We start from the raw sequence: 25,845 nt of genomic DNA on the forward strand, positions 1-25,845 counted from the left end.
TGCAGCAGAAGGCAGGGTGGGACATGGTGGCAGTCTTCGCTTCCAGGGCAGAGGGTGTGGGGTGAGGGATAGGGAGACTACCAGTTTTAGGGGGAATTGACGTCAGATTGGCTCATCAGTTACCAGGGAAACCAGCAGAGGGGCACGCCCCTCACTGGCCCCAGAGTAGAGAGTTCTGTTCTAAAGCTAGAACATCAGTAGCTGGGGCCTAGGGCAAGTATGTAGGAAGGTCAGTCATGTGAGTAGGCTGTAGGTGAAGCAGGCACTGGTAGTGCACGGGATGTATAGAGAGCAAGAGAGCAGCCATCTTAGGTGGCCTGACCATAGTGTTTCAACAATATGCATTACTATACACCAAAACACCTATCAAGATACAGACTAGTACCATCACTGCAGAAAGTTCCCTCCCCAGCAAATCCTGTCCTTAGTACCCCAGAGCCATCTACTCTTCTGATGTTTTCCCACTGTGTATTAGTTTTGCCTATTCTAAAGCTTCATATAAATGTGGTCATGTCATCTATACTTGTTTATGTAAGGATTCTTTCACAAAGCATAACGTATTTTAAATTCATCCATGGTGTTGCATAATTAGCAGTCTATTCCTTTTTATTGCTGAGTAGTATTTCTGAGTATTATACCAGACCTTTTCCCAAGTGGTTGTTTATTCCTACAAACAATGTATGTGAGTTCTTTTTGCTCCACATCCTGGCCAGTTTTTGGTGTTGTCAGTCTCTTTAATTGCAGTCATCCTGGTGACTATGTAGTGGTATCTCTCTATAGTTTTAATTTGCATTACCCTGGTGATTAATGATGTTGAATACTTTACCATCTGCTTATTGGTCATTCCTGTATCTTCCTTTGTGAGGTTATTTTCTAGATTTTCTAAACATAGATTTTCTCTGTAGATGGTACATGGGTTTGTCAGTCATCTTAAAGAGAATTCTTAAAGTGTTGTGTTAGAGAATTGTCCATTTATTGGTACCTGAAAGAAATGGCCAATAGGAAAATTAAAACGCATATAATTTCAGGCCTTTGGTTTACATGTCTTTAGAAATAGTTGAATCTTAGCTCTCCATCACTTCTACTTTTATTATTTTTGGATTTGTAATTTTTCTCAGGATAGCTATTTGAATTTCTCTTGAAGTAACAAAGGAATAATGTCAAATGTGCTATGAAATGTCAGTAATTTACAAATTGATCCCAAATATGTTTGCTTTCATATATTGCTCTTTGATAATATCTGTACCTAGAGTAAATAATTAAATTTGCTTAGTATATTAGCCTTCATCTAATTACAAGGTTTTTTAAAAAATCTAATTACAAAATCTAGTCATTGCATTGGCAGTGGTAAAACACCTTTTTGCCAAAACCCTGGGGAATTTTGGCTTTTCATGCTTGTAGGTAAATTATTTGTGATTCATTGGCCCTGAGGTCCAGTCAAAGAAAACTATAAAATCTAGACCATATCACACTAGTGTGTTAAAGTGAGAAAATAATATGTAAGCAAACTGTCACATTGGCCAGAGTTGTTATCTTCAGCCCTTTTTAGTAGCAACATAATGGTTGATTTTCAGTGATTGTGTAACAGAATTATACTTTACGTATATATGCTTTACATTTTGAGACTTTAAAGAGATTTAATAAAGTACATGTTACAATACCTGACTCATAGCTGATACTCAACAGATTTTAGTTCCCTTTTCTCTTCTAAAACCCTTTAGAGGTATTGTTACTAATTTACTGATTGATAAAGCTTCTGAAAGTCCCCAAATTATATTTTCCTCTTAAATTTTTTCCTTGGCATGCTGAAAATAGTTGGCTCATGGATTTAAAAAAAAATGGAACAGTGACAGCAGTGGAATTATGAGCCATTTTGATTTGCCAAGAAATTTTATTATAGTAGAAATATCAAGCAACTTTTATTTACAAAGTATAGTCTGTATACTTTATCACATTTATGTTACATGGATCTACCTGGAATATTCTTTAAATATCTTTTGTACTAACAAACAAGGTGTTTTTACATACATATTTCTTATATCCTTTTAAGGAAAAGTAATTTCCCTAAAATCACAAAACACATTTGAAGGCAAAGCCCACAACTTCTGATTCCTGGTCTAGTACTCTTTAATCTGAACACTTTAATCAGTGTTTACCAGTTCATTAGGGTCTTTATTCTCTCCCAGTGGTTTTAAAACATTTTTAACTACTATAAATAGAAAGAAATAATTTTATGCTACAATCTAATATACATATATATGTCTGTCTCTGAAATAAGTTTTACAGAGCAATATTTACCCATACTATGTGAGGTGCACTGTTTCTTAATCCACTCCATCCTGCCTTTTCCTGTTACATATTTTAAAAAATTGATTTCATGAAACATTGATAAGTCAGCTGACAAAGGGGTGGGAGTAGTCCACTCTGATTGGGAGGAGTATCTAATCACTGACATTGTTGAGAATTGCTGGCACATTACTGATGGAAAAAACATCAGTATGTGCTAGTGTATAACTTCCTTAGTTACCTTTTATGTTAATTTCTAGGACTACTATTGTTAAAGTTGAAAGTATTCATGTTTTAAATATTGAAGTTATTGTTTTTACCTTGTATGGACAATGTACTTCTTCAATGCCTGCACCTAAATTGACTATGACTATTGGACTGCCCTTGGCTTACCAGTGGGTGAACAGTTTGAAAAATAAATATTCTGCTTTGTATTGAACTGCTGGAGCTTGTATTGAGCAGCAAATTCAGAGATTTATTGAACTTCTCCTAAGAGTTAAAATGCTCATTTTCAGCTGCTCTGCGGAATTTTCAAGCATATATACTTTAATTTGCATTTGGAAATAGTATACAGAGATCTTTCTCTGCTAGGCCAATTTGGAGAATTTTCATGAGTGGTAAGGAGTGAAAAATAAATATGTCAGTAACAGTTTGATAAATAAAGAACATGTTTAAGAACAAGCTTTTCATCTTTGGAAGTGAGGAATTAGTTCAGAAGAAGCTTAACGATCATTTACTGGTTTTGATTGAATTATTATTCAGGTAACTACATTCGTTCAAGGTTTTCATAATAAGACTACAAAATTATTTCTCCAGACTGTAAATTGATGCTACAAAAATAATTGTATTGCTTTTTTAGATTATAAGAATAATTGATATTTTATATTCCCTCTACAAAAGCAAAAGAAATCTGGAAAGAAGAAAAATTAAAGTCACCTATAATCTCATCACCCACAAATAGCATTGCTGTTAACCTTTTAGTTTATATATTTCAAACTATTTCATGAACAAATTCATGGTTTCTTAAAAAATGAAGTAATACCATTCATTCTGTTTTTTTCTGTGTCTTTTCTGTTGGGTATCATGGTCACATCTCGGTGTCAGGACATACAAATCTATATTATATATAGTGGAATTATAGCAGAGTCAGCAAACTTTTTTTAAGGACCAGATTTTTAGTCTTGTGGCCCTTATGGCCTCTGTCACAACTACTCAATTCTGCCATTGCAGCAGAAAAGCATCTGTAGACTGTACCGAAACAAATGAGCATGACTGTATTCCAAAAAAACTTTATTTGTGAAAATGGCCCTTAATTTGCTGACCCCTGCTATATAGTATTCCAGTGTTTTCATTTCTTTATCCAGACCCCTAATAAATAATGTAGGTGGTTTCTAGTGTTTTACTACTATAAATAACACTTTTATGAACATCCTTATACGTATACATTTGTACACTTGTTTATCTTTTTATGATAATTTCTAGGACTACTGTTGCTAAAGTCAAAGGTATTAATGTTTTAAATATTGATATATCTTGCTAGGTTGCCCTTCCAATAGGTGGTATCACTTTATTTACTTACCAGTAGTGTGGAAATACTGGTTTCCCCATAATTTCCCCTGTGTTGGTGTTATCAAGTTTTTTAGTCTGTGCAAATGGGATGGGAAAAAAGAGATCTTATTTTGCTTTTTAATTCACAGGGGGGATGGACATCTTTTCAGATTTTTGTTGACTTTTATTTTCTTTGTTCTTACTGGACAATTTTTGAGTTGTCTTCTATTGACTTGTAGAATTGTTTATGTATTCTAAATATTCTTTGACAGATGAATTGCAAATAACTTATTCAGATATTTCACATATGTTTTTTAACAGCTTTATTGAGGTAATTAGTTGATAAAATACAGTGCACTTAATATATTTAAAGTGTACAGTTTGATAAATTTTGTATGTTTACACACATGAAAATATCACCACAGTCAAGATAATTAACATATTCATCATTCCCAAAGGTTGTCTAATGCTTCTTAGTAATCCCTCCCACCTGCCCTTCACACTCCTATCTCCAAGTAGCCACAAATCTGCATTCAGTCACTGTAGATGAGTTTGCATTTTCTGAAGTCTTATATACATGGAATTAAACAAGTATGTGCTCTTTTTTAATCTTGTTTCATTCAACATACTTGAGATTCAGCCACACTATTGCACGTATCACTAGTTCCTTTTTTTTGCTGAGTAGTATTCTGTTGTATAAATATATCACAGTTGTTCATTCACCTTTGATGGACATTTGGGTTGTTTCCAGATTTGGGCTACTTAAAATAAAGCTGCTATGAACATTCTTATAATTTACATTTAATTTTAAGGTGTATTTTATCATACAGAAAATTTTCATTTCTATGTAGTCAATTATGTTGGGATTTTTCCTTTTGGAATTGGATCTTGTTTAGGCTGCACAATTCCCCCTCCCCCTAATTAAAAATATTCTTTCCCATTTTCTTCTAATACTTTTATAGTTTATTTTTACTTTTTGATCTTTGGTCCATCTGGAATTTTTAAAATATATGGTAATAAGTGGAGATCAAACTCTGTATTTTCCCAAATGGATTGTTACCCCAACACTATTCTTGCCCTACAGTTATTTGAAATATTACCTCTATATAATCCCAGTTTCCAAAATTATATGGGTCTTATTGCTAGACTCGATTTTGTCGATCAGTTTGTCTGTTCCTACATCAAGACTGTACCATTTGAGTTAGTTTTGATATTTTGTTAAGAGTCCCTCATTGTTCTTTATGAAAATGTTTTTGCAAAATTTTTGACTGAAATATAGTTGATTTATGATGTGTTAGTTTCAGGTATACAGCAAAGTGATTTGGTTATATATATATTTTTCAGATTATTTTCCATTATAGGTTATTAGAAGATATTGAATATAGTTCCCTGTGTTATCCAGTAAATCCTTGTGGTGTATCTATTTTACATATAGTAGTTTGTATCTGTTAATCTCAAACTGCTAATTTATCCCTCCCCCCCTTCCCCTTTGTTAAGTTTGTTTTCTATGTCTGTGAGTCTGTTTCTGTTTTATACATATAGAGTCTCACATGTTTTAAATAGACTGTGAAATCAGCTTGTCAAGTTTTCTTAAAATTTTTCTTGGGATATAAAATGGCATTTCATTGAATTTATAGATTAACTTCAAAAGAATTATAATTGACCTTTTTACAAAATAAAATCTGCCCAGCCAGGTGTATGTATGTCTCTCCACTTTTATTATTTTTAGCTAAAGATTTTTAATAGGTAATATATGCAGAGGATAAAAAATATATATATAATGAAATATAACCCTATGTCCTATCCACCCCCCCCACAGAAGCAACCACTACCATTAATTTCTTTTATATCCCTCTAGAGATATTCTGTTCCTAGTCAAGCAAAAATGTGTGCAGAAATGACATTAGGTATAACAAGCGGTCAGAGATTATTGTCATCAGGAGCAGATGCAGCTTTTCTGGGGCCTGGAGTGAAAATTATTTGGAAGCCTTGTGTAAGAAAATGAATAGAGTAGTTATTTACAATGAGAAAATTAACCACAACAAATTAAGTTTTTTAAAAAACTAATAATCATATACACTACCAAACGTAAGGTAGATAGATAGTGGGAAGCAGCCGCAGAGCACAGGGAGATCAGCTCGGTGCTTTGTGACCGCCTGGAGGGGTGGGATGGGGAAGGTGGGAGGGAGGGAGATGCATGAGGGAGGGGATGTGGGAACAGATGTATATGTATGACTGATTCACTTTGTTATAAAGCAGAAACTAATAAAAAAAAAAAAAAAAAAAAAAAAAAAAACTAATAATCACTACAAACAACACAAAATTCCAGAAAAATCACATTTCTTTTTGACTTTTGACACTTATGTAATATTTGTTTTGGCTGCATTTTATTTGATTGTCTCCTCATATGACAGTGATTTTTAAGGTCATTTTCTATGAGAATAGAAAGTTAATTTGGTCTTTTTGCTCCAGTGTTTAGGCTATGGTGACATGAATATGACTCTGCACCTTTGTGTCTCTGTGTCGGGTCATGTTGGTACAGTGGGCAGAAGGAGTATTTCAGAATCCATTCTATACTGAGACAGCTTAAGTATACATGGATGCTTCGACAAATCACATAAATACATCATCCCACTAAACCAACTAAAGGTATATGTAGTTCAGTTTCCTCATGGCTTGCCTTGAGTTCAAAGACGCCTTCAGCCACTCCACTGTTACCCAACATGAAGGGGAGTAAAAATGGAAAAAACAGTGATGTCTTAATGGATTGTGGTTAAAATAGCTTATTCTTTAGTGGTTCCAGTCTTTTGCTACTTTAAACAGCGAGCAGGGAATACCCTCATGTTTATGTAAATGTGTGAGTCTTTCTGTTAGATGAATCTCTCAAAGTGAAATGCTGGATTATAAAGAGTATATGCAACTTAGATTTTGCTTTACTATACTTCATATATCTATACTTTTTTTTTTTTTTTTTTTTTTGCGGTATGCGGGCCTCTCACTGTTGTGGCCTCTCCCGTTGCGGAGCACAAGCTCTGGACGCGCAGGCTCAGCCGCCATGGCTCACGGGCCCAGCCGCTCCGCGGCATGTGGGATCTTCCCGGACCGGGGCACGAACCCGTGTCCCCTGCATCGGCAGGCGGACTCTCAACCACTGCGCCACCAGGGAAGCCCATATATCTATACTTTATAGATACTGATTACCCAAGAAAGATTGTATCAGTTTGTATTAATACCAAGATATATGAGAATGTCCATTTCTCCTACTCTTGTCAACCTAAGAGGTAAAAAATAGTATCTTGACATTTTTATTTGCATATTTTTACACGAGTGATGTTTAGTATCCTTTCACATATTTCGAAGTGTATTTATTACGCACTGTACATTCATATCTTTTTCTCATTTTTTAACTGGATTGTGAGGTTTTTTCTTTATTAGAACTTTTATATTTTAAAGAAGTTAGACCTCTGTGTACCCTTTCCCCCCTGTCTTTTTACTTAATGATAGTTTTTAATCATGCACAATTTAAACTTTTTATTTAGCACAGTATGTTTATCTTTTATGGCTTCTTGGTTCGTGTCATATTTAGGCCTCCTTCCAAGATTATTTTTTAAAATCTCATGTTTTCTTCTAGTGCTTTTATGGGTCTGTTTTTAACCATTAACTCTTTGATAGATATGAGCTTTATTTTGGTATAAGGAGTAAGGCATGAATCCAGCATTATTCTTTTCCAAATAGCTTCATCATTTCTAGGATTATTTACTGAGTTAGGCATCTTTTCCCCCTGATTTAATGTGTCACTTCTGTCATGAGAATTTCTTACATGCCTGGGTCTATATTTGTGGCTCCATTCTTTTATACTTTCTTTTATGTCCTTTAGTAAAGTTTTATAGTTTTAGTCTTAAAGGTTTTATACTTTCCTAGTTAGGTGCATATCTATTTAATTGTTTTTTTTGTTATTGTGAATTATATTTTAAAATTTGTACATATGTATTGTATGAGAATATGAATGACAGAGAAAAGTATGTTAATCATTTATACTGCTAGTTAAAAAATCTATATTCAGTTCTAATAGCTTTTCAGTTCATTGTTTTGGCTTTTATTTTTCCTTTTTAAATTTTATAAGTAATACAATACCATTATTAAATAATCAAACCATGTTAGCAAAGTAAATCTCCTTCATTGCCCCTTCCTCATCCCTACCCCTTTCCTCAGAAGTAACCACTGTCATCATTTTAGTGTATATACTTCTAGATGTCTTTAAAAAGCATTTACCTATGTGCACATCTAGAAATATATTTTTTGTTAACAAATTAGGATCATCCCATCTGTGTTGCAAGTTGCTTTTTGACTTCTTAATCTTTAGATTGTTCCATGTTTGTACATGTAGACTACATCAGTATTTAAATGCTCAAAGCAGTGCTTATTTATTAAACTTTTAACATGCAGTGAGTCAACTAGAGATCTCGTAAAAATGCTGATACTGAATCAGAGGGTTTAGGGTGGGGGATAGAGACTGTGTTTCTAACAAGCTCCCAGATGATGCCAGTGCTGTTATTCCTACACTTTGAATGGGAAGACTATAGCATATCCTTCAGCTAGGTGTACCATAGTTTAATTATTATCCAATTGATTAAATCATTGAAGTTTCCCCTTGACTACAAATAGTATGACAATGCACACTGGAATTTTTCCATGAAAGATTTCTTGAGTATTCTAGTAGACAGTCATTGCCATGGTGTGCTTGTGTGAGGGAACAGGAGATTTCTCCAACTCCACCCCTATATTTGTATTTTTATTTTTCTTAATTGCACTAGCTAGGACCTCCAGTATAATGGTAAATAGTCTTATTGATACTGATTCTTTGATGGGAACATAAAACTTGTACAGCCTTTGGTAATATTTACAAAATTTTTAAATATGAAATCACCTTGACTAGCTATTCCCTCTAAAATTCTATTCTTCTGAAACTCTTACACATGTGTACAAAGAACTATATGCAAAGATGCATATTACAGCATTACCTGTAATAGAAAAATTAAAATCAACCTTAAATGTCCATTAGCAGGAGAGTGATTCAATAAACTGTGATATAGTCAGACTCTGGATCACTATGCTGCTATCAAAATAGAGGTGGCCATATATACTGATATGTAAGATTACTAAGAGAGAAACACAAGTTGCAGAAGAGTATTTATTGGCTGATCCATTCTATATCTTTAAAATGTGTGTATGTGTGTAGTGTGTTTGAAATACATAGAAAAAATTTGCAAGACTCACACACCAAAAATATTAGTAGTGTTTATCTCTGAGGAGGGTAGTGGTATTGGGCTTGATAAAGGGGAGGATTTTATGTTTCCTGTATTCTTTATACCTTTTGTACTGAATACTTATTCAAAATGATAAAAAGGAAGATGGAGAAAAGAAAGCAAAAGCTAACAGAAAAAAACAAGTGAAAGAATACTAAGGAGTAGCCAGGAGCAGCCAAATCTAAATCATCCAGTAGTCAGTAAAAATTTCTAAATAGACAATCCATGAACATGCAAAAGGTCAAATGATACAAAAGCATAATGGTATGATGAAATACCACCTCACACCCATTAGGATGGCTGCTAACAAAGAACCAGAAAATAACAAGTGTTGGTGAGGATATGGAGAAATTGAAACGCCTGTGCACTGTTGGTGGGAATGTGTAGCCACTTTGGAAAACAGTATGGTACTTCCTCAATAAATTAAAAATAGAATTACCATATGATCCAGCAGTTCTACCTCTGGTATACTCAAAAGAATTGAAAGCAGTATCTCTAGGAGGTAATCGTACACTCATGTTCACAGCAGCATTATCCACAATAGCTAAAACATTAGAAAAAATCCAAGTGTTCATTGACAGAGGAATGAACAAGCAAAACATGGTATGTACATACAATGGAATATAGTTAGCCTTATAAAGGAAGGAAATTCTGACACATGCTATGACATAGATGAACCTTGAGGACATTGTGCTAAGTGAAATAAGCCTGTCACAAAAAGACAAATACCATGTGAGTCCACTTATATGAGGTACTTAGAGTAGTCAAATCATAGAGACAGGAGGTAGAATGGCAGTTGCCAGGGATTAGAGGGAGGCCAGTGAGTGGGGTGTTACTGTTTAATAGGTATAGAGTTTCAGTTTTACAAGATGAAAAGAGTTCTGAAGATGGATTGTGGTGATGGTTGCCCCAAAATATGAATGTACTTAATACCACTGAGTTGTGCACTTAAAAATTGTTAAGATACTAAATTTTATCTTATGTTTATTTTACCACAGTTTTTAAAGTTGAGGGAAAAAGTATATGGTAACAAGTCACTCTCCTTATTTGCCAGTTTCCCAGTTACCCTCCTGTGAGATAACCACTAAACCAGTTTTCTGTAGATCCCTCTATGCATCAATAGCTAATTATATCTCTTCCTTTTGAATTCACATCTATGTAACACTGTCATCTTCTCTTAAAATATCATACCTTTCTATCTTACTTTACAGTTTATTAAATACACGTCTTTATTATCTCTCTCCCTCACAGCATCCAGTAAAACGTCTTTGTAGCTTAGTAGTTGCTTATTACATATTTGTTTAATAATTGAGCAAACAAGTGAATTCTGTGGTCCTGGAAGGCACAAGAATTGGGGAGTTCTCTGTGTATATAAAAAGGTGATGATGTATACAGTAGTCTCCTTTAATGACCCCCTAATGCACGGTTCTCACACTTAGCATGATAGAATAATCTGGGAAAACTTGTTAAGATGATGATTATATGGCCTTATCTTCTGGAATTCTCAAGCATGTGTGGTGAAACCCAACAACCAACATTTTTCTAAGTATCTTTGCATATCTCTGCAAATAGTCTATGAATCTCTTTAAGTCATTTGTATGCTCCTACAATGCTGAAAAGCAGAGGGCTTACAAATTGAGTTTAGCTATCTAGGGAGCATATCTAATGTATGTATAATACTAAGTGAAAATAATCAACCATGAGGCCTTCATACCTTCTCTGTGTAAATGTGGCACACAATTAATGTTCATCATGATAATAGTGGGATATCATACAAAGAATAAGTATGTTCAGGCTTGTTAGGGAAGGGGAACCTATATTTAATAAAGATTTTTGTGAATTCTTCACTAAAAAACCATGTGTAGAGCTGTTGTCAAATTTAAGAGCTTTAAGAACCCTAAGACCCCAAGTTTGAGAAACATTGCACTAGGATTAAATTCTACAGTCACAAAAGCCAACTTAAAAAGATAAATGTGAGTGCTGAAGTTATATGATTATTAAGATTTTATATTATAAACATTTAAAAGCACATTTTAAAACTTATGCAGAAAATTCACAGCAAAGATTAGATTTATGAATTCCTGTTGGAGAAGCAGTGGTATAAAACATTAAATCCTTGAGAAGCTTGAGAGTCCTTGAAAAAATTTCTTTCTTTCTTTCTTTCTTTATTTTTATTTTTGGCTTTGTTAGATCTTCGTTTCTTTGCGAGGGCTTTCTCTAGTTGTGGCAAGCGGGGGCCACTCTTCATCGCGGTGCGTGGGCCTCTCACTATCGCGGCCTCTCTTGTTGTGGAGCACAGGCTCCAGACGCGCAGGCTCAGTAGTTGTGGCTCACGGGCCCAGTTGCTCCACGGCATGTGGGATCTTCCCAGACCAGGGCTCGAACCCGTGTCCCCTGCATTGGCAGGCAGATTCTCAACCACTGCGCTACCAGGGAAACCCCTTGAAAAAATTCTTATTCTCAACATCTAATTTTCTGATAGTGCCGATTAATGGAATTTTTAGAATTCAAGTAACCATTGATTTTAACAAATATGCATTGAACACCTATTATGGTTTAGGCCACTGGGGTTTCAATGGTAAATAGGGCAGTGTTGGCCTAGGTCTGGGGAGGAAAAGGGGGGGGGCTATGGATCAGGAAAAGCTTCTTTAAGGGATTGTTTTTAGAGATCTGAAGGATGAGTACCTGTTAGATAAGTTGAGAGGTAGGGGTAAGGAAATGCAGTGCAACTGGACGTGGAGGTACAGGGATAGGATAGAAATGTAATTTCGAGGTCGTGTGGCAACTCCATCATAATGTTGCTTCATAATTGATTTCACCTGTTTCACCTGGCGATTAAGGACAACATTCATCTTCATTGGAACAAGAAGCTTTCTCAAGAAGTATTGGAGGGTTCTAATGTATTTTTGTTAGTTGAGCCAGTACTTACAGCAGACTTGTGATTAGACTGTCAGACAACATCCCTGAGGGGATTTCAGACTTAAAAATGCTTGGGTTTTATTTGTTGGGATTTTTTTTTAAGGACTTACATGTAATTTTGTGAATTATTGAAAAGAAGCTTAAGAACAGCAAGTGTGCAGTGTGCAGTTTAACATAAAATGGACAAAGTTGCTTTATTTCTCTGCTTAAAGTGCTTTTTAAGAATTTCAATGCCTAAACCTTTAAAATCAAACAATAGAAACTCCAACATTTCAGAACTAATGTAAACGAAACTGGTTATAATCTTCTAAATAACAGCATAATAAAGTAACCTTGAAACTTTGGTGTTGGCCCTATATTGTTTTCTGTTTGAATTGAGTGGCAATTTCCATCATTATATAACAGTTATGGAATTAAGTGATGTTTCCAGTAGGGAATTTTGCAAGTGTAATATGTTTTAGTATTAAGTTCTACTTGTGCATTTAGCAATTAAAATTGTTCTTGTAATGATGATGGCATTAGAAGGGATAGGGAGCTGTCAAAGAGAATTTGAAGCTTAATTATCTCTTTGGTAACAAAATGCATAATCTTCCATTACGATGCTTATTTTCTTATGGTAATTGACTCATTTGCTCTCTGGTTATCAATTTAACTTCCCAACCACAAACATCTGCTCTGACATTGTGTTTAATTGGTGTGAATACTATCTACAGAGAAGTTAAAATCCGGAGAACATTTTAAAGGCATTATTTTATAATTCATGAAAGGGAAAAGTAAATGATGAATTGAACATTGTTTGTGATGATTTTTTTCTAATAGTCTTTGAAAGTCTGTTTACTGAAAATGCATACTAAAATTATATTAATTGGATTTTCTTTTGAAGAGAATTTTGCTGTTTTCCAGAATTACATACTCTGCTTTAGGGGGCGCCTCAGTCCCTTAGACTGAAGGCGTATGTCAATTCCTCAGAAATATGGTACCATAGTGGTTAAGATTCAAGGCTTTGAAGGTAGAAAAAATTGTTTAGTACATAACTAATCTGAAGAAGAGGGGTGGGTACAAACTGTGTTTGCTTGCTTATAATTTTTAAAATGAAAGGTAAATCATTCAAAAAAAATTAATGGTTACCTATAGGAGAGGGGAGGGAAAAGGGTAGAGAAAACAGGGTTAGAAGCAAGACTTGTTGGAATATACCCTTTTTTGCAGATTTTAAATTGCTGAAAAGGGGAAGTAAAATGAAACAAATGACTCTATATGTGTAACCAGTTGGTAGTATAGCCACACAGAAAGTTAAAATTCCAAGTGAAAGTTACTGTTCCAAATAAATTTAAAATAGTAATTAAACTGTATATACCTAGTAGAATATTCTCTAGGACAAAAAGAAATCTTCAACTTTTATCTCTTGGTGGAAACGTTGGTATTGTTATTCTGAGACTACTGAGTGTAAGATAAAGCATATAAATAATTAAGGTGGCATCATTGAGAACAGAGCTTTTTGGCATGAGAAAAAGGAAATAGAGATGTAAAATGAATAGGATCCCATTAAAACCTATAGTCTCAAACTTAACTGGAGATACCAGAATGAAATCATAATTTTATATTTAAATAGTACAGATTTCCTGGCTTTGTCCACAAATAGGACCTAAAAACAGTGACCAGAATATACTAAAGACCACTTGGATCATGTCAAAAACGACTCAGGAACTTCCAGTGGACTCAGGCTTCCATTGGTCAAAGATGGGATACTTTGAAAATGAAAAGAAGGATAACTTCAGTGGATTGAAACAAACTAAATATATTTTAATCTGTGAACTCATAATGATACTTTTAAAAAGCCTTCATTGATCACATTTGGGAGATGATATTAGAGAACCAGATCATTGTTTTGGGAATTGGTAAGCAAAGGGAGAGAATCGAGCATTATTCTGTTCTTTCTGTAAGAATTATACTTAAGGGTAACCAAATAATTGATGAGGGGATTTTTCTCTTTATAGAAGGAATGATAGAATAAGAATATTACTATTTTGCAACTCCTTTTGTGTAGGCAATGATTATCAAAGACTGTTAACATCACAAGAGACACAGTCACACATTATGAACCCTAATGATGGAAGGACAAGGCACTGCCTATGAAGTAGTCTTGGGGGGAAAAAAAGAGCCTGACTCCAATCAAGCTTCTACATTTAATTGCCTGTATATAGGATGAATATGTTAATAACCCCACGGCAATGCAGTCAGCAAAAGACAGACTGTAGGAAATTCTGCAGGACGAATGACTTCTTCGACAAACACATTGCAAACAAAGATAAGAGATAAAGGAGGAACCCGTAGATTAAAAGAAACATAAGAAACAATGCCAATGAATGTACCTTGTTTGCACAATTAAAATAAAATAAATCACCTTTTAAAAAAAAAGGCCAGTTAGTGAAATGTGAATACTAACTGGATAACTGATGATAGTAAGAAATTATTATAGATACCAACCTGATGATGATTTTGCTTATAAATAGGAGTTTTTGTTTTGTAGAGGTACTTAATTAAGTATTCATATGTGAAATAATATAAAACCTGGAGTTTGCTTTCACAGTAATCTGAGAAGGCCATGGGATGGTTTGGGGTATAGATGAAACAGTATTGGCCATGAATTGATAATGATAATAAGTGGATAGCACTCGTGAATGTTAGCTACTAATTACTATATAACAGAGGTATAAACTAAAATCATAAAATCACAGTTGGTTTGAGATCTTAGTGTACTTAGGAATAGTCTGCTTGAGTCCCTTATTTAGTGTAGGAACAAACTAAAACCCATGGATTTTTTTGAAGCCGATGGTCAGCACAATGTCTAGTGGTAGAACCAGCACTCAACTGTAGGTCTTTTGACTTCAGTCATTACAATGTCTTTACAATAAATCATTACTAATAATATCCAAATAAGCTTAAATACCTAGTCTTAAATAGGACCACTCAGGATTGCAAATATGTTTATTTTTCCAGCATCTAAAATTTATTGCAGTTCAAATGAAAACTCCAGGTTGCTTTTGTTTGTTTGTTTTCTTTGAGAAGGAACAGAGAAACATAAACAAAGATGAGTCTAAATTCATCTGGGAAAAAACATCTTAATGAACATGTTAGGAATTTTTTGAGGAAATAAAGGAATAAATTAGGAAAGTACTTGTTCTGCCAAATATTTTAAAATACTGTATAGTAACAATCATTAAGTTTGTGGTTCTGGCCCAGGAATAAACAGGTCAATGAAACCACTTAATATACAAAATAAACCCCTAAGAGTATATAGGATTTAGATATTAAAACTATTTCAAATGGGTTACTTTGATTGGGACTACTGGAGTTGCTGTTTAGAAAAATATAAAACTGTATGCTTAACTCAATGAAGTCAAGATTGTTTCATAGACATACTAGAAGAAAAAGTAAGTGAATATTTTTATAGTATGGAAGCAAGGAAAACCCTTTGGAGTAAGAATAATAAAATACAGATGCCAAAAAAAGAGAGGACTAATAAATTTTACCACATACAGATTTAAAACTTTGGTACAATAAGCATCCTAAATTTAAAAAGACAAAAGAAACAGCTGAGGGCTTCCCTGGTGGCGCAGTGGTTGAGAGTCTGCCTGCCGATGCAGGGGACACGGGTTCGTGCCCCGGTCCGGGAAGATCCCACATGCCGCGGAGCGGCTGGGCCCGTGAGCCACGGCCGCTGAGCCTGCGCGTCCGGAGCCTGTGCTCCGCAATGGGAGAGGCCACAACAGTGAGAGGCCCGTGTACCGCAAAAAAAAAAAAAAAAAAAAAAGAAAAGAAACAGCTGAGAAGAAATATTGGCATGTAAGAGAAAGGATTAATATCTTACTATATTAGTCAGGGTCCAGTCAGGAGCCAGAAATTGCACCAGGAATTTGAACAAGGAGAATTTAACATAAAGAATTATTAACTAATAAAAGTTGTTTTAACTACTAAATAGGATAAAGTAGGATTCTAGAGAATAAAGAAAGAGTCAATATAAGAATTAGCTACTACCTCAAGAGCCGAGGGAGAGAATCCAAAAAAAGGAACAAACTTGGAAGAGGGCACCCTTACTCAAGGTTGCAATTCAGACCTTGGAGAGAGTGTAGTCACTGCCAGAGAACACAGCCCATGGGCCAGACTGGTCCACAGGAGATCGCCTGTTGGATGCCACAGGCCTGAGCTGGTGTTGGAAAGCCTCCTGCTGGGATGCCATGGGCCAGACTGATGATGAGCAGGAAGTTCCTCAGCGGGGTGCCTTGAGTCAGAGCTGATATATTGGATGCTGTTTAATGCAATGCTAGCGGTCAGAGCTCGTGCACAGAAAGCTACCTGCTAGAGTAAACTGGAGAAACTTACTAGAGACTGAGCAGAGAAACTTGCAGGAGGGTGATCACCAATGGGTCTCCCACATACCTTCTAGCTGCCACACTGTAGGGACGAGAAGAACAGCACACCCCAACCTGAAAGATAAGCCTTTTCTTCTGCCATGCCTTACAATGTCCCTCCAGTGCCCTCTGTTCACAAAGTCTAACATTGCATCAGCTGACAAAGGTCCACATCCATCATTACAAAGAAGAGTGGATTTGGAGCTGAGAGGCCATAAATTAATAACTGGCATTATGTGAAAAGCTCTTATATATAGATAAGAAAATTGTGAACACTCTAATTGAAAAAATAACAGAGTATGTGTATAGATAATTCACAAAAGAATAAATACAGATGACTAACCAATGTTTGAAAAGAGTTAAATTCACTGCTAATAGATTTCCCTTACTTCATCTAGTTGTACACTTACGTTTTCTTGATCTTGCATCACTGTGTTACATTCTTACCATCTCTGGTTTCTACTGCTTACCTGGGGTTCTACCTGCTCTCTATACTCTTACTCTTCATTTACCCAAATTATAAAGCTAGTCTGGACTTCTTCCCAGGACCTGCCCTCTCTAGCCAGTACAATAGATTAAAAAAATGAAAAAAGAAAGAAGATTGGAAAGGAAGAAATAAAACTCTCTCTATTCGCAGGCAACATAGTTGTCTACATAAATAATCCCAGAATTGTCTATAAAAAGCTGCTAGAACTAATGAATGAGTTTAACATGACCACAGGATAAAAGGTCAATATGCATAAATCAATTTCATCTCTAGATACTAGCAGTGAACAATTAGAAACTAAAAAAAAAAAAAAAAGTACCACTTACAGTAGCACCAAGAAATTTAAAATACTTAGGGATACAGCTAATAAAATATGAACAAAATTTGTATATTGAAATATATAAAACAGTGATGAGAGAAATCAAAGATCTAAATAAATGGAGAGATAAACCATGTGCATGGAAAGGAAGACTCAGTATTGTTAAGGTGTCAAATTGCCGCAGATTCAGCCCAGTCCCAATCAAAATTCCAGCAGGCTGAGCACATTTTAACTCAACTGTTAAAAAAAAAAAAAAAAAACTGTTGTTGTCATCATTGTGATATAGGGAGTTCCTTGTCATTTGGAACTTCAAACAGGGATTTGTAAGACCACTTGTCATGGATGTAGCAGGAATAGGAAATTATGGCATTAGGTAGGAAGTTGGACTAGATGATCTACTTTTACCCTTTAAATTCAAAATCTTACTGAATCTATTTGAGTCAGTGATTTACAACTTTGGGTTAAGGGGAAAGGGAGACAATGGGATAATCAAGCTTTTTCAAATACATTTAACTATTTCCCAAAGATTCTGTCACTCTACCTCCCACCCTTAAAAACCATTGCATGGGGCTTCCCTGGTGGCGCAGTGGTTGAGAGTCCGCCTGCCGATGCAGGGAACACGGGCTCGTGCCCCGGTCTGGGAAGATCCCACATGCTGCGGAGCGGCTGCGCCCGTGAGCCATGGCCGTTGAGCCTGCGCGTCCGGAGCCTGTGCTCCGCAACGGGAGAGGCCACAACAGTGAGAGGCCCACATACCGCAAAAAAAAAAAAAAAAAACCATTGCATGTAATGAAAGGTGTTACTAATGGAAGTGTGTATGTGTTTCTGTAAGTAAACTATTTAAGGCCTCTGATGTGACATTTGTATTATTTTTTGGGTTTTTCTGTTACTCATCAAGCTGACTGAAAAGGAAGATAATGTCAGTCTTCTCAGCTCTTTTTGAATTGTAATCATGGCTTTTCTAAAGTGATTTAAATCTTAGGGAAATAGACTTCAATATTCAATTTTTGGACAGCTTAGAACTTTCCTATTTTCATTTTCTTCAAAACAGTCAACTTAGTAAATATTTCTCAACAGAGAAACTCACAAATTATTGTTATAATTATTCTGCCAGTTAATTATGCCAGAATATTAATTTTTAAAGATATGTTCCTAACATATTTTAAATATGTATTTCTTATGTTTTTCTAAAAATGTATGAAAGCCTCAAATAATTAAAAATCCTATGAATTCTATGATTTTTAAAAATTGCTTGAAATATAAATAGCTACCTATTTTTATTTTTATTAATATCTTAATTTTCTTTCTGTTTTAAAGCTCAACCTGAATTCCTGAAGCAGCCTACTAATATATATGCTCATGAATCTATGGATATTGTATTTGAATGTGAAGTGACTGGGAAGCCAACTCCAACTGTGAAGTGGGTCAAGAATGGGGATATGGTTATCCCAAGTGATTACTTTAAGATTGTAGTAAGTATTTTTCAAAGAAACTTATCTCTGAAACCTTTAAATATCTTTAAATGTAATCACCAAGAGATCTGTTATCTGTAGTACATGAAATGGTGTATATAAGATGAAGATAGAAAAATTTGCTTAGAATATAATCTCTTCATTGACTGATGAGAAAGCTGAGCCCAGAAATGTTTTGGTAGCTCATGTAAGATCACAGAGCAAGTCAGTGTTTGAACTCAGCCTGAAGTCCACATCTCCTAACCAACAGTCTAGTCCTACTCGGACGTACTAGCACTCTTTAACACAGCCGCCACCACTTTCTGGGTAATTATTATCCTATGTGTGTATTCACATGTACCAATTGTCTTCATAGCTCTCTATTCAAGGAGCAGAAGTCTGTCTTTCTTATACTGATGCCCAGACCCTTCAAAATAAGGGTGACCCAGTGTTGGACAGTTGTGAAAATAAACATAAAGTTTCTTTTAAAAAGTAAAGCAAAAGTAAATAAGTAGCCTTAAATCTACTTAGGAAGACTCAGTCATTATTTCTTTTTACTTCATATGTATATAGGAAATGCTTAGTAAATATTATCCACTGTCATTATTATCATTATCTAACATCCTGTTAACAGAATTATCTAGGTTTTAGTAATAAAGATTAATGACGTATCTTAGGATGCATACCTGACATTCATAGACATAATCAGAAGTAATTATGGTTGTTCAAGACTTAATGTCTCATTACAAATTTCTCATATAACTAATTCATTCTTCATAGGAATACATTTTCTATTTTTAAAGTATGTAATCTCATATGTTACAAAAAGTAATTCACAAGTATTTAACCCTAATTAAAAAGCAGTGTGTTATGGTTAAATTAGCATTTTTACTCTTTTATCATTATTTTCATACTATTTTTAAAAATATCAATAACAATAACTATAGTTGACATTCATTTAGTACTTTGTAGTTTAAGAAAAGCTTTTATATATGTGGCCTCATTTAACTTATCTGTTAGAACTATTGATATTAGAGATAATCTTAAGAAAATGCCTTGAATTCACAAATTCAGACTCTCACTATGGTCACATGGTATTTCATGCCAGATATTTTTCCAAGCAAAGGTGTAAGTTTGCATACATTGCAGATAAGACTTTCTATAAGGATTGAGTTCGTAATTGTTAATGACAGTGTTTCCTTTTCTAGTCACTTGAGTCAGAATCTTGTCAATAAAATTGAGTTAACAGGTTCATAGGTAGATAATATTCAGTAACTGAATCATACAATTTTACTTGTTTTTCCTCTCCAGAAAGAGCATATCTTTGAGATTTTGAACTAGTGTTTATCAGTTAAATCATAAAATTTTATTTATGTTTTTCTTCCTCAGAAGGAACATAATCTTCAAGTTTTGGGTCTGGTGAAATCAGATGAAGGGTTCTATCAGTGCATTGCTGAAAATGATGTTGGAAATGCACAAGCTGGAGCCCAACTGATAATCCTTGAACATGGTAAGAGGGGCTGAAATAGTAAGATGAAAGAGGCTGACTGTGTTTGAGGAACTAGGACCTATCACAGGAGCTGTCATTCCAGGATATCTAATGATTAATAACCTGTTTGTAAAGGCTAATATATGGCATAACTAAGAGAGAAAAAAATAGCAGTCTAAATCATTTCTGTTTTTTTAAATGACCTAGAAACACAATTTTGCATAATGTTGAAAAGAAATTGGTATTAAGAAAAGAAAAACTGAACATTTATAGTCGTACACAAATGAATGTTCTTCAGATTTCAGTCATTTTAATCTTACAAATATATTTCTGATCTATTAAAGTAGAAAAACTTTAATGTTTATTTAGTGAATTTTTCTTTAATTTTTCCAAAATAAACTTGCCTTTTCTGATTTTCACACACAAAAAATGCTTAGAGGGCTTCCCTGGTGGCGCAGTGGTTGAGAGTCCGCCTGCCGATGCAGGGGACACGGGTTCATGCCCCAGTCCAGGAAGATCCACGTGCTGCAGAGGGGCTGGGCCTGTGAGCCATGGCTGCTGAGCCTGCGTGTCTGGAGCCTGTGCTCCGCAACAGGAGAGGCCACAACAGTGAGAGGCCTGCATACCACAAAAAAAAAAAAAAAAAAAAAAAATATGATGGCCTAAAAGAATGTGGGAGAGGAAGCTTATGTAGAAGAAATAACACTTCACAATTTTTGAATGTATGAAAAAGTGAAATCACAAATCAGTGCAGATTGAAAGGATCATACATTATATGGAACATGGACAATTTGTTGGTGATTTGGAAAGAATTAAATTATATATTTACCTTATATCAAAATAAAATAGAGTTAAAATTTAAATTAAATCCATAAAAGGTTGAAAAGATGATAGAAGAGTATCGCCATTTATAATAGACCACAATTTGTTAATTCATTCACCAGTTAATAGGCATTTGGGTTATTTCCAATCTATCACCATTTACTTTTACTTATAAAAGAAATAAAAGAGAATACAGATGAAAATGTTGGTATCTTAAGATATAAAAATTTAAACGTTTTGTATGTAAAGTATGAGAAATACTTTAAAGGAAGACAAGCTAGGGAAGAATATCATAAGAATTACAGAAATTTAGTGCTCTGAATGTAACAAGAATGCACACAAATGGGTGTGATAAAGTGACTAACATAAGCATATAATTCACAATAGAGCAAAGATAAAGATAGTTTGTACACAGGACATATGTTCCACCTCACTTAAAAATATAAAATTAAATCATTTTAGTGAGATGTCATTTTTACCTAATAAAGATTTTATATATTTTAATGAAATATAATGTTATTTTTAATGACTGGTTAGGGTATAATTATGTTTGTGTCTTTTACTCTTAGTGAAAATGTAAATTGTTATGTCATTTACTAAAACCATTTTGACAATTACATCTTAAAAATTACTGACTTAACCCATTAATTGTTCTTTTCGGATTTTTCCCTAAGGAAGGAATCAGAGATTTGGACAAAGACTATTAATATCAGCATTATCAATTAAAAAAGAAAAAGGTAGGGATAAAGAGAGAAAGAGTAGGAGATGACTTACATGTACCAAAATAGAGGAAGTAGTTAAAATAAGTATAGTACAGCCTTATGATGGAAAAGCTGTTTGACCGTTAAAAACCATGTCTTTGAACACTCTTTAATGATATCAGGAAAATCTCAGGATATAATGTCAAGTAGTAAAGTAAAATACAAAATTATATATAACAATCCAAATTTAGTTGAAAAAATTGTATGTACACATTTAGACATTCCCACACCAAAATGGTGGGAAAGATAACAATGGTTATCTTTGGGTAGTGATATTTTCTCAGTTTTCTAAAATAACCCTGTATTACTTTTATAATCAGTAAAGGTTTTTCTTTTTTAACTTAATAGTAAAGCCATCTTTCAGTCAGTGCTGCAATTTAGAAAAGACACCAAACACATAATTTTGAGAACTTTCTGCCAAAAACATCATGGATAGAAGTTAAGAAAGAGTTACAAATAACTCCCTTCACAAGAGAGTTGGGCTGTGTGGTAGGAAGTAAACAGAGCAAATTTTGGTAGACCTCACTGATACCTTTGATTTAGTGAGACAAGGACTAGAGGGACAAGCAGCCTGCAGGAGCAGGATGGAGACTGGCCCACTTGTAGCCTTTTTTCCTTTGTGTTCATAGCATTGTGAATCTCCAAGAGTATATATAGCATTTCTCAAATCTATTTGACCATGGAGTTTTTTGTTTTTTTTTTTTTTTAAGTAGACTCATTAACATCTTAAAGGGTGCAATTAGGGAATTGTTGATGTAGGGCTATTCACCAGAGGATGGACAAGAGTAAGGTTGGCAAACGGTGCCCCACAGGCCATATCCAGCCAACCTCCTGGTTTTGTGCATAAATTTTATTGGACACAGCCACACACATTTGTTCACAGATTGTCTATGTTCGGTCTGTAGTCATTTTCACTCTATAATGGCAGAAGTGAGTAGTTTAGACAGAGACCATATGCCCCACAAAGCCTAAAACATTAACTCTCTGGCCCTTTACAGAAAAAAGTTTGCCAAACACTGGACTGTATGATACGTATCTTTCAGCCCTGATAGTTTGTGATTCTGAGTTATTTCTGGTCAGTGAAAGTCTGTTTCACTTAAAACTTTCTAAATTTAAATAAGTGGGTAGTGTCTTCCCTGGTGGCACAGTGGTTAAGAACCCACCTGCCAATGCAGGGGACATGGGTTCAAGTCCTGATCTGTGAAGATCCCACATGCCACAGAGCAACTAAGCCTGTGCGCCACCACTGAGCCTGCACTCTAGAGCCTGCGAGCCACAACTGCTGAGCCTTTGTGCCACAACTACTGAAGCCCACACGCCTAGAGCCCATGCTTCGCAACAAGAGAAGCCTCCGCAGTGAGAAGCCCGCGCTCGCCGCAACTAGAGAAAGCCCGTGCACATCAACAAAGACCCAACACAGCCCCAAAAATAAATAAATAAATTTATTTTTTTAAAAAAATGTTATAAATAAGTGTGGGTAGGTGGAAAAAGGCAGAAGAAGGCAGGAGGGTGAAGATAAAAGGACACGAGAAGAAAGTCAAACACAGTATGTGGATAACTAGGAGATGCGCAAAGGCAACTGACTCCAAGGAGGAGCTATGAGTGAAGAATTACGAACTAGAGAGTTTGCTAGCACATCTTCATGGCTACCTCTGTGACACTTAGGCACTAGAAGCACCATGGAGTAAATTATGGAAAGTGGAAAAAAACCTGTTGTGATGGTGCTTATCTTCCCGTACCTTGTTTAGTAATAATCTGAAAGTATTTGAGCATCTTTGACACAGTCTTATTTCTGTAGAGGGAATTTTCTTTTTTTTCTTTTTTTTTTTGCGGTACGCGGGCCTCTCACCATTGTGGCCTCTCCCGTTGCGGAGCACAGGCTCCAGACGCGCAGCCTCAGCGGCCATGGCTCATGGGCCTAGCCGCTCCACGGCATGTGGGATCTTCCCAGACCAGGGCACGAACCCGTGTCCTCTGCATTGGCAGGCGGACTCTCAACCACTGCGCCACCAGGGAAGCCCTGTAGAGGGAATTTTCTTGTTCTTCTTGGAAGTGTGTGTTATAAATCCTGGTCATCAGCCTTTGGCTAGTGCTTGGCTGCAAGAAGGTACTTTCAAGCAGCCATAATTGGCCTGTGATATAATTGGACAGCATGGCTTTTAAGTTAATTATCACCTATGAACATTAAATGAAATTTCATAATTATAGTTCAAATATATAAAACATCTGTGCAACAACACTAGGAAACAGTATTTCTAATCAAATTGGGAAATAGAATTTGAGAATTAGTATGTCTCAAACATACTTCCTCCCCCCCAGCTTTATTGAGGTATAATTGACATATAAAACATTGTATAAGTTTAAGATGAACAATGGGTGTACAATGTGATGATTTGATGAATGTATATATTGCAAAGTGTTTACCACAATAAAGTTAGTTAACACATCCTTTACCTCACATAATTACCATTTTGTTGTTGTTACGGTGAGAACATTAAAGTTCTGTTCTCATAGCAACTTCCAAGTATACACTGCAGAATTGTTAACTATAGCCACCATGCTGTACATTACATCCCTAGAACTTATAACTCTTAAACTAGAAGTTTGTACCCTTTGACCAGCATCTCCCCTTTTCCCCCATCCGTCAACCCCGTGGCAACCACCATTCTATTCTCTGTTTCTCTGAGTTGGATGTCAAACATACTTCCTTAACTAAAACATTTAAAATGCATTTTTTAGTATTTAACTTTACTCTTATTCATTTTTAGGAACAGCAACTCTTGATTTTAGAAGATTGTGGCTTTTAAAATATTTTAACTCAACATAACAGTATTATTTTTATTTGCTGCTAGTTCAAATTATGTCATTTTATGCTAATATACTTTATGTCTTATAATCATCTGTTGAATGATTTTTTTAAGTATTGTCATATAAAGTACTGCAAGTATGAGTAATAAGAATTAAGGTAAAATGTGTTTTTGTCTGTTAACTTTTTATTATCCTTTCTTTGTGTCAGTTGGAATTTAAAAATAGATTCCAAAACTATCATGTAAGACTGAGATATAAAAACACAAATACGATTTTTCTTTGTATATTCATTCATGTCAAGTCTGATAATTGGCAGTTTTTTAGTTCCAGTAAGGGAAAATGGGTTGGTGAAAAGGGAGTAATATGAACTTGTTTTTAGTAAAGGAAATTCATATTTTACCGACTAATTAAATGACTTCTAGGATATTATGGCTGTGGTAGATAAGGTTACTGAGCTTTACTTTTTTTTTGCCAGAAACATTGTAAAAAATTCCGTATAGTATCTGAGGTAAATATTGAATAGTAGAAGTTCTGGAATAAGTGACTAATGAACTGGCATGATTAAAAGTTGGCTAGATAGCAGGAAATTGTTAGTCATTAGTGGAATATTTTAAATCTGAAGCACTAGAATGTGTGATAGTTGGTGTTGATTTTAATCAAAGGATAAATTTTAATCAGTTATTTTGCTTTTTTGTAGCAGTAATTATAACTTTAATAAAACTTTTAACTCAAGGCAACTGTGATGAAATTTGACTTCTTAGCATGAATTCCATGCCTAGGAACTTTCTAATACTGAAAATGCATCTAATGTCAATGCCTGGGTTCTGGTTCTTATCTACCATTAACTTGCTGAGTGATTGGATCAGGCACTGAAATTCTGTGATTTTTAAATTTTATTTAAAATTAAGGAATTAAATGATCTCTGAGGCCTCACATCACTCAAATAATCTGTTAAATGCAGTTGTTTTAGAAATAGGTGCATTAAATATAAGGTGCTTTTCAGAACACTCTATCTAGGTATTGAAATAAATAGATACATTGTTTGCAAAAAGATTAAGGCATTGCCAGCTAATAATTTTATGTTACCTGCCACTGTGTGTAACAGAACAAACCTGGTGCTCAAAATCTGAAGTATTGGCTTTATGTCCCAACCCTACTAAGATGAGGTAATCTCTATGAGCATCGGTTTTCTTGTCTATAAGTATAAACAATAATCTCTGCATAGCACACACCTGAGGGG

The 25,845-nt window shown here is 34.9% G+C and overlaps 1 protein-coding gene across 4 annotated transcripts in view; it reads left to right on the forward strand.

Moving 5' to 3' along the window:
- NEO1 (neogenin 1) overlaps positions 1-25,845 on the forward strand; it is a gene marked incomplete at both ends in the record, with an annotated part of 236,626 nt that overhangs the window by 116,771 nt on the left and 94,010 nt on the right. For all 4 annotated transcript variants that reach the window (XM_079699465.1, XM_079699467.1, XM_079699468.1 and 1 more), the window contains 2 exons: positions 18,592-18,746; positions 20,115-20,235. In XM_079699465.1, the coding sequence (XP_079555591.1) occupies positions 18,592-18,746; positions 20,115-20,235 (276 nt within the window). The remainder of the gene's footprint in view (positions 1-18,591; positions 18,747-20,114; positions 20,236-25,845) is intronic.

Source organism: Hyperoodon ampullatus, assembly GCF_949752795.1.
Source record: "Hyperoodon ampullatus genome assembly, chromosome: 3".
Lineage (NCBI taxonomy): Eukaryota > Metazoa > Chordata > Mammalia > Artiodactyla > Ziphiidae > Hyperoodon > Hyperoodon ampullatus.